Source organism: Chlorocebus sabaeus, chromosome 5 (assembly GCF_047675955.1).
Source record: "Chlorocebus sabaeus isolate Y175 chromosome 5, mChlSab1.0.hap1, whole genome shotgun sequence".
NCBI classification, from domain to species: Eukaryota; Metazoa; Chordata; class Mammalia; order Primates; family Cercopithecidae; genus Chlorocebus; species Chlorocebus sabaeus.
Window position 1 is genome coordinate 19,613,264 of NC_132908.1, and position 13,563 is coordinate 19,626,826.

Sequence of the window (13,563 nt, forward strand, 5' to 3'; positions counted from 1 at the left end):
CACAAAACATATTTGTACATACTATGTTATCAGACTTATCTTGGTAATAGATTTTGATTCATGGAGACTTTTCCCACTCCCACATTTTATATTTTTCCAAATGACTGTTATAGCACCATTTACTATAAAGTAGAATTTTTTCCCAGTTAGTTGGGATGTTAACTATATAATAAGCTAAATTTCTATATGTAGTTTGGTTCATTTCTAGACTTTCTATTCTGTTCCATTTGTCTTTCAATTCACATACCATACAACACATTTTTAACTATAGAGACTTTGTAGTATGTTTTAATATTTGGTAGAGCTAGTTACACACAACACATTTTTAACTATAGAGACTTTGTAGTATGTTTTAATATTTGGTAGAGCTAGTTACACATTTTTTCCTATATGTTGTCTTCTAGTAGTTTTACAGTTTCAAGTATTACATTTAAGAATTTGATCTGAATGGCCAGGCACGGTGGCTCATGCCTGTAATCCCAGCACTTTGGGAGGCTGAGGCAGGCAGATCATGAGGTCAGGAGATCAAGACCATCCTGGCTAACACAGTGAAACCCTGTGTCTACTAAAAATACAAAAAATTAGCCAGGCGTGATGGTGGACGCCTATAGTCCCAGCTACTTGGGAGGCTGAGGCAGGAGAATGGTGTGAGACTGGGAGGCGGAGCTTGCAATGAGCAGAGATTGCGCCACTGCATTCCAGCCTGGGTGACAGAGCGAGACTGTCTCAAAAAAAAAAAAAAAAAAAATACATTTTGAGTTGATTTTGTACATGGTATAAAAGTCTAATTTCATTCTTTTGCATATATAATCCAGATTTCTAAACTCCATTCATTGAAGACACTGTCTTTTCTCCCATTGTGTGTTCTTGGCATCTTTGTCAAAAATCAATTGATGGTAAATGTGTGGGTTTATTTTGGGGCTATCTGTTATCTTCCTTTGGTCTATGTGTCTGTTTTTATAGCAGTACCATGCTGTTTTGATTACTGTAGATTTGTAATATATTTTGAAGTCAGGAAGTATGATGCCTCCATTTTGTTCATTTTCCTCAAAATTGTTTTAGATATTTGGGGTTTTGTGGTACAATAACAATTTTAGGATTTTTAATCTATTTCTTTGAAAAGTGTCATTGGAATTTTGATAGGGATTGCATTGAATCTGTAATCACTTTTGGTAGTATGGACATTTTAACAATATTGTTTCAATCCATGAACATGGTATATCTTTCTTTTTATTTGTGCCTTCGATATCTTTCATCAATGTTTTATGATTTTCAATATACAAGTCTTTCACTCCCTTGGCTATATTTGCTCATAAGTATTTTTCATAGCTATTGTAAATACAGTTGCCTTTTTTATTTCACTTCAGATGGTTTAATGCTAATGTATAGAAACTTTTTTTTTTTTTTTGAGACAGTTTCACTTTTGTTTCCCAGGCTGGAGTGCAATGGCAAAATCTTGGCTCACTGCAACCTCTGCCTCCTGAGTTCAAGCGATTCTCCTGTCTCAGCCTCCCAAGTAGCTAGGATTACAGATGTGTGCTACTATGCCCAGATAACTTTGTATTTTTAGTAGAGATGGGGTTTTACCATGTTGGTCAGGCTGGTCTTGAACTTCTGGTCAAGTGATCCACTTGCCTCAGCCCCCCAAAGTGCTGGGATTACAAGTGTGAGCCACCATGCCCGGCTGAAACTACTATTTTTGTAGGTTGACTTTATATCCTGTAACTTTATTGTATTTTATTAGTTCTAGCAGTGTTTTCACTGACATTTTAGGATTTTCTATACATAACATCATATTATCTGCAAACAGGAACCATTTGTCTTCTTTTTCAATTTGGATGACTTCTCTTTCTTTTTTTGCCTGATTCCTCTGGCTAGGTCTTCCATTACTATATTGAATAGGAGTGGTAAGAGCAGGCATCTTTGTATCTTTCCTGAGATGCTTTTGGAAAAAGCTTTCTTTTTCTTACTTTTGTGTGTGATATTAATGGTGAGCTTGTCATATATAGTCTTTATTGTGTTGAGTTACATTCTTTCAGTGCCTAATATGGTTAGAGTTTTTATCATGAAAGGATATTGAATTTTGTCAAATGCTTCTTCTGCATAACAAATATTATCTATTGAGATAATATATGGTCTTTGTCCTTTATTCTGTTAATGTGGTATATTGACATTTACTTGCATATGTTGAACCATCCTTGGATCTCAAGGATAAGTCTCACTTTATCGTAGTGAATGAATGATCCTTTTAATATGCTGTTGAATTCAGTTTGCTAGTGTTTTGTTGAGGATTTTTGCATCTACGTTCATCAGGGAATTAGCCTATAATTTTTTTTTTTTTTTTTTTTTTTTGAGATGGAGTCTCACTCTGTTGCCCAGGCTGGAGCACAGTGGTATGATCTCAGCTCACTGCAACCTCTGCTGCCTCCCAGGTTCAAACAATTCTCTTGCCTCAGCCTCCCGAGTAGCTGGGATCACAAGTATGTGCCACCATGCTCAGCTAATTTTTATATTTTTAGTAGAGATGGGGTTTCACCATGTTGGCCAGGCTGGTCTCAGACTCTTGCCCTGCTCATCTCGGCCTCCCAAAGTGCTGGGATTACAGTCATAAGCCACCGTGCCTGGCCAGCCTGTAATTTTCTTTTATGTCCTTGTCTGGCTTTGGTGTCAAGGTAGTGCTGGCTTCATAAGATGTGTTTGGAAATATTTTTTCTTAAACTTTTTGGAGTTTGATAAGGATTGGTCTTATTTCTTGTTTAAATGTTTTGTAGAATTCAGCCCAGAAGCCATCTGATTCTAGGCTTTTCTTTAATGGGAGACTTTTTATTACTGATTCAGTCTTTTTTTTTTTTTCATCAGTCTGTTTGTTATCAGTCTATTTTATCAGTCTGTTTGTTTGTTATCAGTCTGTTCAAATTTTCTTTTCTTTGTGATTAATACTTGGTAGGTTGTATGTGTCTAGGAATTTTTTCATTTCTTCTAGATTATCTAATTTGTTAACATGATCGTTCATCATAGTCTGTAGTGATAATTTGTATGTCCATAGTATCCATTATAATGTCTCCTTTTTTATTTCTGATTGTACTTAAAACTCCTCTTCTTTTTTTATTAGTTATTCTAGCTAAAAGTTTGTTTTATCTTTATCACAAGTTTTGTTGATTTTTTTCTATTGTTTCTCTAGTCTATTTCATTTATTTCTGCTCTGATCTTTATTTTATCCTTCCTTCTGTGAACTTCGTGCTTAGTTTTTCCTTGTTTTTCTAGTTCCTGGTTTTCTAGTTTCCAATTCCAATTCCTATACCTAGTTTCTAGGTATAATGTCAGGGTGTTTGAGATCTTTCTTCTTTTTTGATGTAGATGTTTATTGCTATAAACTTCACTCTTAGAACCACTTTTGCTGTATACTATATAACTTACATATTTTTGTATGTTGTGTTTCCATCTTCATTTGCCTCAAGATATTTTTAAATCTCTTTAATTTCTACATTGACTCATTGGTTGTTTGGGAGAATGTTGTTTAATTACCATATGCTTCTGCATTTTCTGAAATTCTTTCTATTTTTGATTGTTAGTATAATACCACTGTGGCTGGAAAAGGTATTTGAAATGGATTTCAGGCTTCATAAATTTACTAAAATTTATCTTGTGGCCTAACATATGAACTCTCCTGGAGAATGTTGTGTGTGTGCTTGAGAAAAATGTGTACAATTGACCCCCCATATCTGTGTGTTCTACATCCACAGATTCAACTGTGGGCCAAAAATAGTAAAAATAATAATAATAATTAACAATATGACAATGATGCAAATAGAAAGCAATGCAGTGTAACAAATATTTATATAGATTTTATATTAGGTATTATGAGTATCTAGAGAAAATCTGAGGCATAAGGAGTATTATGTAGATTATATGCAAATACTACACCATTTTATGTAAGACACTGAGCATCCATGGATTTTGTTATCCTCAGGGGTCCTAGAACTAGGCATTAGCATTGTGCCTAGTTGGGGCTTACCTGTAGCCTGTGTCCACTGTCCACTGCTGCCAGCCTGGAGGTTGGGTGTATGGTTGCTAGCCCAGAAGCTAGGTCTGTGAAAAACTGGGTCCTGGAGCCATCTTAGGACCTAGGTTCACAAGGCTGGGCACAGGGAAGGCCTGGACCCTGTGTTTGCAGGTGCCTGCCAGGTGTTTGAGCCCAGGTGTGCCATCCTTATTCTGGGATGGGGCTGAAGCCCAAGGCCACTGGGACATGCCTAATGCTTGGGTCAGCCTAGTGCAGGGGCAGGCCCAGAGACCAAGTCCACCAGGCTGGGCTGGAACCTGGGACTGCAGAATCTGGCCTGGCACTGGTTTGGGCTTGGAGGCTCAGTTTGCTGGTACTAGCCTGGCAATGGGTAAGCCTGGAGCCTGTATCTGCAGGGGCCAGCCTGGCAGCTGGGTCTACCAGGTAGGTCCAGAACCTGGAGCTGTGAGATCTAGCCTGGTGCTAGGGCAGACATGAAGGCTCAGTCCCCGACTTATTTTCTTGATGTTAGGTTAGATTTTGATGGGCAGAAATTTTAGATTTTGATAAAGCCCCTTTTTTATGATTTGTATCCTTAGTATCCATTTTAATAAATCTCTGCCTACCCCAAGCTCAGAAAGATATTCTGTAGTAATAATAGAAATTTTAAAGTATCTTATGTTCGTCTCATGTCATATTCAGAAAAAATTGCTTGTAGGAGTAGTTGACTATAGCATTTTGTTATTTGTTTCCAGAGAGGATTCATTTTTTATGTTAGGCAGCTGTCAGTACTTGCAATCTTGGGAGCACCCTCATCCTGTATCGAGGATTGAGATTATTTGAAGTTGGGGTTTGTAGAAGCTAAAAGGATTGAGATTATTGGCCGGGTGCGGTGGCTCAAGCCTGTAATCCCAGCACTTTGGGAGGCCGAGACGGGTGGATCATGAGGTCAGGAGATCGAGACCATCCTGGCTAACACGGTGAAACCCCGTCTCTACTAAAAAAATACAAAAAACTAGCCGGGCGAGGTGGCGGGCGCCTGTAGTCCCAGCTACTAGGGAGGCTGAGGCAGGAGAATGGCGTAAACCCGGGAGGCGGAGCTTGCAGTGACCTGAGATCCGGCCACTGCACTCCAGCCTGGGCGACAGAGGGAGACGCTGTCTCAAAAAAAAAAAAAAAAAAAAAAAAAAAAAAAAAGGATTGAGATTATTTGCAGTCCCAGGGAAGGTCAATCTTCTTTAGGTTCCTCCTTACTTACAAAGTCAAGTCCTAATCGAATCCTTTCCATTCCTGGCCCTGAATTCCAGCTCTCTTTCTTGTAGTCCCAAGAATTTAAGTCAGATATTGATGGTCACATAGTTCTGAAATCCCACATGGTAGTGGTGCGATTTCAACCTAGGCAGTCTAACTTCAGATCCTGGGTTATTAAAAGGAAACTTCCATGTCACCCTTACCATGAGGGATGAATTTCATTTGTTTTGCTTCCCATTGTATATCTACACCTCACATGACATGTAGTAGGTATTCAGAAAATATTCATTAAATATAAGAATGAATCTTCTCTTAGACCATTTGGGATACTATAGCAAAATACCACAGACTATGTGGCTTAAAAACAGCAGAAGTTTATTGCTCACAGTTCTGATGGCTGTGAAGTCCAAGATCAAGGTGGCAGCACATTCCATGTCTAGTGAGGACCCCTCTCCTGGTTGGCCTGTCTTGTCTTTGTGTCCTCAGATGGTGGAAGGAATGAGAGATCTCTGTGGGGCCTCTTTTATAAGGGAATTCATCCCATTCTAATCACCTCTCTAAATCCCCACTTCATTTTTATTTTCTTTTATTTCTTTAATTTTTTGAGATAGAGTTTCACTCTTGTTGCCCAGGCTGGAGTGCAGTGGTGCAATCTCAGCACACTGCAACCTCCCCCTCCCTGGTTCAAGTGATTCTCCTGCCTCAATTCTCCTGCCTCAGCCTCCCGAGTAGCTGGGATTACAGGCGCCTGCCACCAGGCCTGGCTAATGTTTTGTATTTTTAGTAGAGACAGGGCTTCACCATGTTGGCCAGGCTTGTCTTGAACTCCTGACCTCAGGTGATCCATCCACCTTGGCCTCCCAAAGTGTTGGGATTACAGGCATGAGCCACTGTGCCCGGCCCCGAAATCCCCACTTCTAAATACCTTGACTTTGGGTGTTAGGATTTAACATAAGAAGTTAGGGGAACATAAACATTCAGTTCATTGCAAATCTGTTCCCCTTAGCAATACTGTTAGTGGTAGTTACTTCCAATCTGATAGATTATTGAATAGCATTTTGGGCTTATAGTTGTGCTGTGATTTTATATACTGTTTTGTTGCTTTGCCATTGGTGGTGACTTACTTGTTTTTTGTTGTTTTTAAATTAGTATTTCCATGGGGATTGGGAAAACTACTGGCAAAATTTATCTGGAAACTTGCATCAACAACTTATTGACCTTTGTTTTGTGGTTGGTATTTTATCCATATTAGAAGCTCCATAGATGTTGACTAAATTAAAAATGTAGGTTGGGAGGCTGAGGTGGGCAGATCACTTGAGGTCAGCAGTTCGAGACCAGCCTGGCCAACATGGTGAACCCCATCTCTACTAAAAATACAACAGTTAGCTAGGCGTGGTGGCAGGTGCCTCTAATCCCAGCTATTCAGGAGGCTGAGGCAGAAGAATCACTTGTGGGAGGAAGAGGTTGCAGTGAGCTGAGATTGCACCACTGCAGTCCAGCCTGGGTGACAGAGTGAGACTCTGTCACAAAAAAATATATAGGGATAAACAATTTCTCAAATATTTTAAATCCTTATATTTCCTATTTTAAATATTAAATATTTCTTGTCTTTAAAGCTTGATTATAAAATTAAGTAGTTTAAATTTAAGTAATTTACTTGTCTAAAATTTACACATCATTACATACTCTTTTCTTTTTAAAAAATCTTTACTCCCTTCATAGAGTTGAACTTCCTCTCTTTGCAGAAGAATGGATTTCTCGGAGGCCAAAAAGTTTATGGTTCTTCTCTGGAAGAATTTTATTTTAAAGGTAAGTTGAACTACCTATAGGGTTATTACAACAGCTCAGAGGCCACAGGGGGAAATTCTGACAGCTTGATCATTGAATTTCAACTTTTACTGTTTTACTTTTTTCAGTACGAAGGCTGGGTTATCTCTGCCAAATATAGAGTCCTCACAGAGAGAGATAATAGCAGGCTGTTATGTAGAAAGCAGAAAAAAGACAGTCCAGGAAACTGCTGCTATTACAGAGTGAAGCTGTGTTTTTGGCAACCTATATATTCTTTTATGAAGTATCTTTTATCTTAATATAAAAGAATTATACACAATACAGGACTATTCAGCCATGAAAAAGAATGAGATCCTCTCATTTGCAACAATATAGATGGAATTGGAGGTCATTATGTAAAGTGAGATAAGCCAGGCACAGAAAGACAAACTTTGCATGTTCTCACTTATTGGTAGAAACTAAAAATTGAAACAATTGGACTCATGGAGATGGACAGTAGAAGGATGGTTAACAGAGGCCGGGAAGGGGTAGCTTGGGGTAGGTAAGGGGGAAGCGGAGATGGTTAATGGGTACAAAAAAATAGAAAGCATGGATAAGACATAGTATTTGCTAGCACAACAGAATGACTAGAGTCAAAAATAATTTGATCGTACATTTAAAACTATCTAAAAGAGTATAATTGGATTGTTTGTAACATAAGGGATAAATGCTTGAGGGAATGGATACCCAATTTACCTTGATGTGATGATTATGCATTGTGTGCCTGTATCAAAATATCTCATGTAACCCATAAATACATATATATACCTGCTATGTACCCATGAAAATTAAAAATTAAAAAAAAAATTCAAAAATGAACTTGCAAAGTTAATAACCTCTTAGGGCAATTAACATAATCTTTTTTCTTCTTCTTCTAGAGGCGGCGATGTATTGCTTTAGTTGTGGAAATGGTCCTCACATTTCTGTTTAGTGCCGCACTCTTGGCAGTACGCTCTGTTATTGTTATAAAGAAGAACGGACCTTTTGATTTTACTGCTCAGCCTGTTGATGAAGTGCCTTTCTACGTCACAGCTTCCTTAGCTTCTGCTTTCCCTTTGGAATTGGCTTATGTGCCTTCCAGAAGTACTGTGGTTCAGGGTATTGTCGAAAGGGTGAAAATGGATTTAAACCCCCAAATGAAAGGTTAGAACTTTACGTTTTCTGAAAAAACATACAGAATTACTAAGTTGATTTAGTGAAGACATACTTACAACCTTATTAACTGGTTCTTAACCTCCCAAGTGAAACATTGTTGGAATCCTCATACTAAGTGTAAATATTATGGACTTCGTTACACTTGAAAGTTAAATTTCCAGAAAATATTTTGTTCGTAGAGCCCAGAGCAAATAGTAATATTTCAAAATGAGATGACCAATTATGATGATGATTCTAAGTTGTTATCCAGTTTTGTGATACTGTTTTTTCCTGTCTGGTTGTGCTTCTTGAACCTGGGTAAGTATACCTCCAGGAGTGTGTGATTTTGTGCCACCGATCAGTGGTCAGTTATTTAAAACAATGTTTTATATTAAAATGTGGTGTGAGTAATATAGGAAGGCTTTAGAAAATGCTCAAGCTATGTAGAATTATTTTAAAAGCCTTCAATCCCTCACTTTCCTTCATATTCCCAGATCAGTTTCTTATCTCTTTCTCTCAGAGGTAAATACTGTCAGAAGTTTGGACTGGCCTGGCGCGGTGGCTCACGCCTGTAATCCCAGCATTTTGGGAGGCCGAGGCGGGCAGATCACCTGAGGTCAGGAGTTTGAGACTAGCCTGGCCAACATGGTGAAACTCCATCTCTACGAAAAATATAAAAATTAGCCAGGTGTGGTGGTGTGCACCTGTAGTCCCAGCTACTCGGGAGGCTGAGGCATGCGAATCGCTTGAACCCAGGAGGAGGAGGTTGTGGTGAGGCAAAATTGTGCCACTGCACTCCAGCCTGGGTGACAGAGCAAAACTCTGTCTCAAAAAAAAAAAAAAAAAAGAAGAAGAAGAAGTTTGTGGGCATCTTCCTAGCATACCTCTCTCTACACATGTGTATGCATGGGCGCACACACACACACTCATGCAACTTTTCCATCTTTTTTTGTCTTTCAAGAGATATGAGAGTCCTTGAGAGTAGATGCCATCTCAAAGCATTCTTTTTTGTTTTTTGCTTTTTTATCAAAACATTATTTTAAAATAAAGACTGAAACAAAAGAATATGAAGTTCCCAGTAATTTTTAAATTCTACAACAAAAATATCCCAACAAATTTAGAGTCTATTATGGGTTACTCCAACAGTCTGTTTGGGTTACTCAAAATATTTTCTGATTTCCACTCTGATGTCTTCTTTGATGCATGGAATTTTAAAATTTTTAGAAATGTGTTGCTGAACTTCCAAACACTGGGGGCTTCTTGCTATCTTTCTGTTGTTGATTTCTGTTTTAATTTCCTTTCATCAGAGAGTATACTCGATTCCAGTTCTTTGACATTTTGAGAATTGTTTATGACTAGTACATGGTATATTTTGACAGATGTTTTCTGTGCATTTGTAAAAACTGTGTGTGCTGTAGGTTTTGCTTCTGGTGTTCTATAAATGCCACCTAGGCAAAGCTGGCTAAGTGTCATGCTTTTCAAGTCATCTGTATTCTTTTTTTTTTTTTTTCTGCTTATTATATCAGTCATTGAAAGAAGTATTAAATTTCCAATCAGGTATTATTAGGATTAAATAAGTTATATACTATATGTATTAATTTTTTTTTTTTTTTTTTTTTTTTTTTGAGACGGAGTCTTGCTCTGTCACCAGGGTGGAGTGCAGTGGCACAGTCTCGGCTCACTGTAACCTCCCACCTCCCAGGTTCAAGCAATTCTCCTGCCTCAGCCTCCTGAGTAGCTGGTACTACAGGCACCCACTACCACACCTGGCTAATTTTTTGTATTTTTAGTAGAGATGGAGTTTCACCATGTTGGCCAGGATGGTCTCCATCTCCTGACGTTGTGATCTCCCGCCTCTGCCTCCCAAAGTGCTGGGATTACAGGTATGAGTCACCACACCCGGCCTCTATATATTCAAATTTATATATTTTTAAGATATTAAAATTTCCAACTGAGATTTAGCTATTTTTCTTTTTGCTTATTTATTTTGAATTAAAGTTCATGTGATCTTTCCATTGAATCTTTTTAAAAACAATATTTTTCAGTTCTGGAATTTCCATTTATCTCTATTTTAGATAGGTTCCAGGTCTCTTGGAAAATGTACCATTTGTAAGTTTATTAACTGTATCAACCATAGTTACTTTAAAATCCCTGCCAGGAAGTTCTGGTATCTGGATCATTTGTTTATCTTTCTTTTTTTCTTTTATGTGATTGAGTTCTATTTTGTAACATGCCTTGTATATTTTTATCAAATCCAAGATGTTGCAGATGAAAACTTTTGAAGGCTCTTGGGGATATTTCTTTACCCAAAGAATGTTAAATTTTCTTTTGGATCATTATTGTACTGGTAGCTTCCCCTGCCCCCACTGAAGGCTAGTTTTAGCTTCACTAAAGACCGCCCTATTTCTGTTTTCTTTTACTTCTGGGCATAACCCTGGTACTAGTGTGTAATTGATCCTTACTCCTAGGACATGACCATTCCGTGATTCAACTGAAAGTCGGGGGTTCAAGAAGGCTCCTTACCGTGTGGGGCTTGAGCTCCATCCTGTCTCCCCAGCCTGGTGCAGCTACTGAAATCACTGCTCAGCATTTTAGCCCTCCAGCCACTGTCATCTACCTGCCTGTACTCACTTGGAAGACTAGAAGTTCATACCCAGGCTTTCGCCCCTCTTCCTGGGTACACATGGTTAATTAAGGCAGCTGACAGTCAAAGATGAATACCCAGGCCAGACCCAGTGGTTCACATCTGTAATCCCAGCACTTTGGGAGGCAGAGGCGGGAGTTCACAAGGTGGGGAGATCGAGACCATCCTGGCCAACATGGTGAAACCCTGTCTATACTAAAAATACCAAAAATTAGCCAGGTGTGGTGGCGGGTGCCTGTAGTCCCAGCTACTCGGGAGACTGAGGCAGGAGAATCGCTTGAACCCAGGAGGTGGAGGTTGCAGTGAGCCAAGATCGCGCCACTGCACTCCAGTCTGGGTGACAGAGTGAGACTCCATCTCAAAAAAAAAAAAAAAAAAAAAAAAGAGAGCGAGCGAGAGACAGAAAGATGAATACCCGGGAAAACAATTTAGATATCTGAGGAGACCAGGAACAATGAAAGGAAGAAAGAAAATGGAACCTCCTATACCAGGAGAAGCAGAACTCGTGTAACTACTGGAGGGGTGAGGAGAAGAGCTGCTCAGGTGTCTGGAGTTTCAGCTGGGGTTCAGCTCTATCCCGTCATCCCATTATCATTGTCGTCATCCCAGGCTGCGGCATTTGCTTTCTTATGCATGACCACGATGGAAAGAACAGCTATCTCCAGTCTAGGCTTTCAGGACATGGTTACATGTTTGTGTGTGTTTAATGCTCTCCTTATTGGGGCTAAGCAAGTTGGGTATATGAAAAATGTTGGAATGAAAAAAGTTGAAAGATTCTTTTAGGGTTGGGTTTTTTGTTTGTTTTGTTTTGGCTAGGTCACTAGGATTGAAAGTGGGAGAGACAAACGAATTGAAGAACTGGAAGAGTTATTGAAGAGATGGGTCCTGGAATCTAAACTAGAAAGGAAATGAAGTTAGGAAAAGAATGATTTCAGATGTCAAGTGATGGGAATGTAAAATGGCTCTTGATCAAAGACCTCTGAAGCTACACATCATATGACCAGTGCACCACCAGCTCCACACATCAATATCTCTCTACAGCAGTTTCTCTAGGACAATGGTCCCCAACCTTTTTGGCACCAAGGACTGGTTGCATAGAAGACCGTTTTTCCGCAGACCAGTGGTGGGGGGATGGTTTCAGGGTGATTCAAGCACATCACATTTATTGTGTACTTTATTTCTCTTATTACATAGTAATATATAATGAAATAATTATACAACTCACCATAATGTAGAATCAGCAGGAGGCCTGAACTTGTTTGCCTGAAACTAGGCAGTCCTATCTGGGGGTGATGGGAGACAGTGGCAGATCATCAGGCATTAGATTCTCACAAGGAGCACGCAGCCTAGATCCCTCATATGCGCAGTTCACAATAGGGTTTGCGCTTCTATGAGAATCAAATGCCTCCGCTGATCGGACAGGAGGCAAAGCTCAGCTGGTAATACAAGTGACAGGGAGCAGCTGTAAATACAGATGAAGCTTCGTTCGCTCACCAGCTGCTCACCTCCTGCTGTGTGATGTGGTTCCAGTCCATGGCCTGGGGGTTGTGGACCCCTGCTCTAGCGGGTCTAGGACAAACCAAAATAAACAGTATACTTCCTCACTTGGAAAATGAAAATAATAATAGTGTCTTATTTATAGGGTAGTTGTGTATATGGGAAGTATTTAGACCAGTTCTCTGCACATAGTAAGTGCTCAGTAAAGACTAGATTTATTGGGCAGGCACAGTGGCTCATGCCTGTAATCCCAGCAATTTGGGAGGCCAAGGCGGGTGGATCATGAGGTCAGGAGATTGAGAACAGCCTGTTCAACATGGTGAAACCCCATTTCTACTAAAAACACAAAAATTAGCTGGACGTGTTGGTGGGCACCTGTAGTCCCAGCTACTCAGGAGGCTGAGACAGGAGAATCGCTTGAACCTGGGAGGTGGAGGTTGCAGCATGCCATGGCGATCCAGACTGGGTGGCAGAGTGAGACTGTCTAAAAAAAAAAAAAGACTGGATTTATTATGATTATAGGAAACACAGCTTTCTGCTCTGCCAGCATCTATGCTGAGTATCACCATAAGGCCAGCCTACCAGTGACTATTAGGAAAAGCTGTAGCATCTAGCAATACTTCCAGTGTGTCTTCTCTTTCACAAATAATGATACAAAATGTGAAACAAAATGAACAGTAGAGGAAACATTTTGAACAGGAAACCATGTCTATCTCTGTAAACGTGTCCATTTGAAATTTGGATTACTGCTTCTTGGATTCATTCAAGGCAATGGAAATAACCAAACTTTCTGCCTTTAACTACCTGGTCCAAGGAAATCAACCCTGTGTCTCCTCTCTAATCTTAATCTTAACCACCTGGATCTTGTGGTTTTAAGCCTGCCTAGTCATAAAGGACAACTGCAAATATTTCAGCTTTATTAGAACTCAAGAGCATTCTGGGTTTGTTCTTTGTGACTCTTCCCTTTTATTTCACTTCCACCTAACTTTTAACCTTTTTTTTTTTTTTTTTTTTTTCCTGAGATGGAGGAGTGGAGTGTCACCCAGGCTGGACTTCAGTGACACAATCTCGGCTCACTTGGCAACCTCCACTCCCCGAGTTCAAGCAATTCTCCTGCCTCAGCCTCCTGAGTGCCTGGGACTACAGGCACCTGCTACCACATCTGGCTAATTTTTTTTGTATTTTTGTTAGAGATGGGTTTTCACCA

The 13,563-nt window shown here is 39.5% G+C and overlaps 1 protein-coding gene across 2 annotated transcripts in view; it reads left to right on the forward strand.

Annotated features, from left to right (window-relative positions):
- LOC140711659 (putative uncharacterized protein CRYM-AS1) overlaps positions 1-13,563 on the forward strand; it is a 37,375-nt gene that overhangs the window by 7,038 nt on the left and 16,774 nt on the right. The window contains exons 2-3 of one of the 2 annotated variants that reach the window (XM_073015224.1): positions 6,977-7,063; positions 7,960-9,705. In XM_073015224.1, the coding sequence (XP_072871325.1) occupies positions 7,004-7,063; positions 7,960-8,229 (330 nt within the window). In that variant the 5' untranslated portion in view covers positions 6,977-7,003 and the 3' untranslated portion in view covers positions 8,230-9,705. Of the gene's footprint in view, positions 1-6,976; positions 7,064-7,959; positions 9,706-13,563 lie in introns of those variants that run through there. The other variant, XM_073015223.1, reaches the window with a different exon arrangement.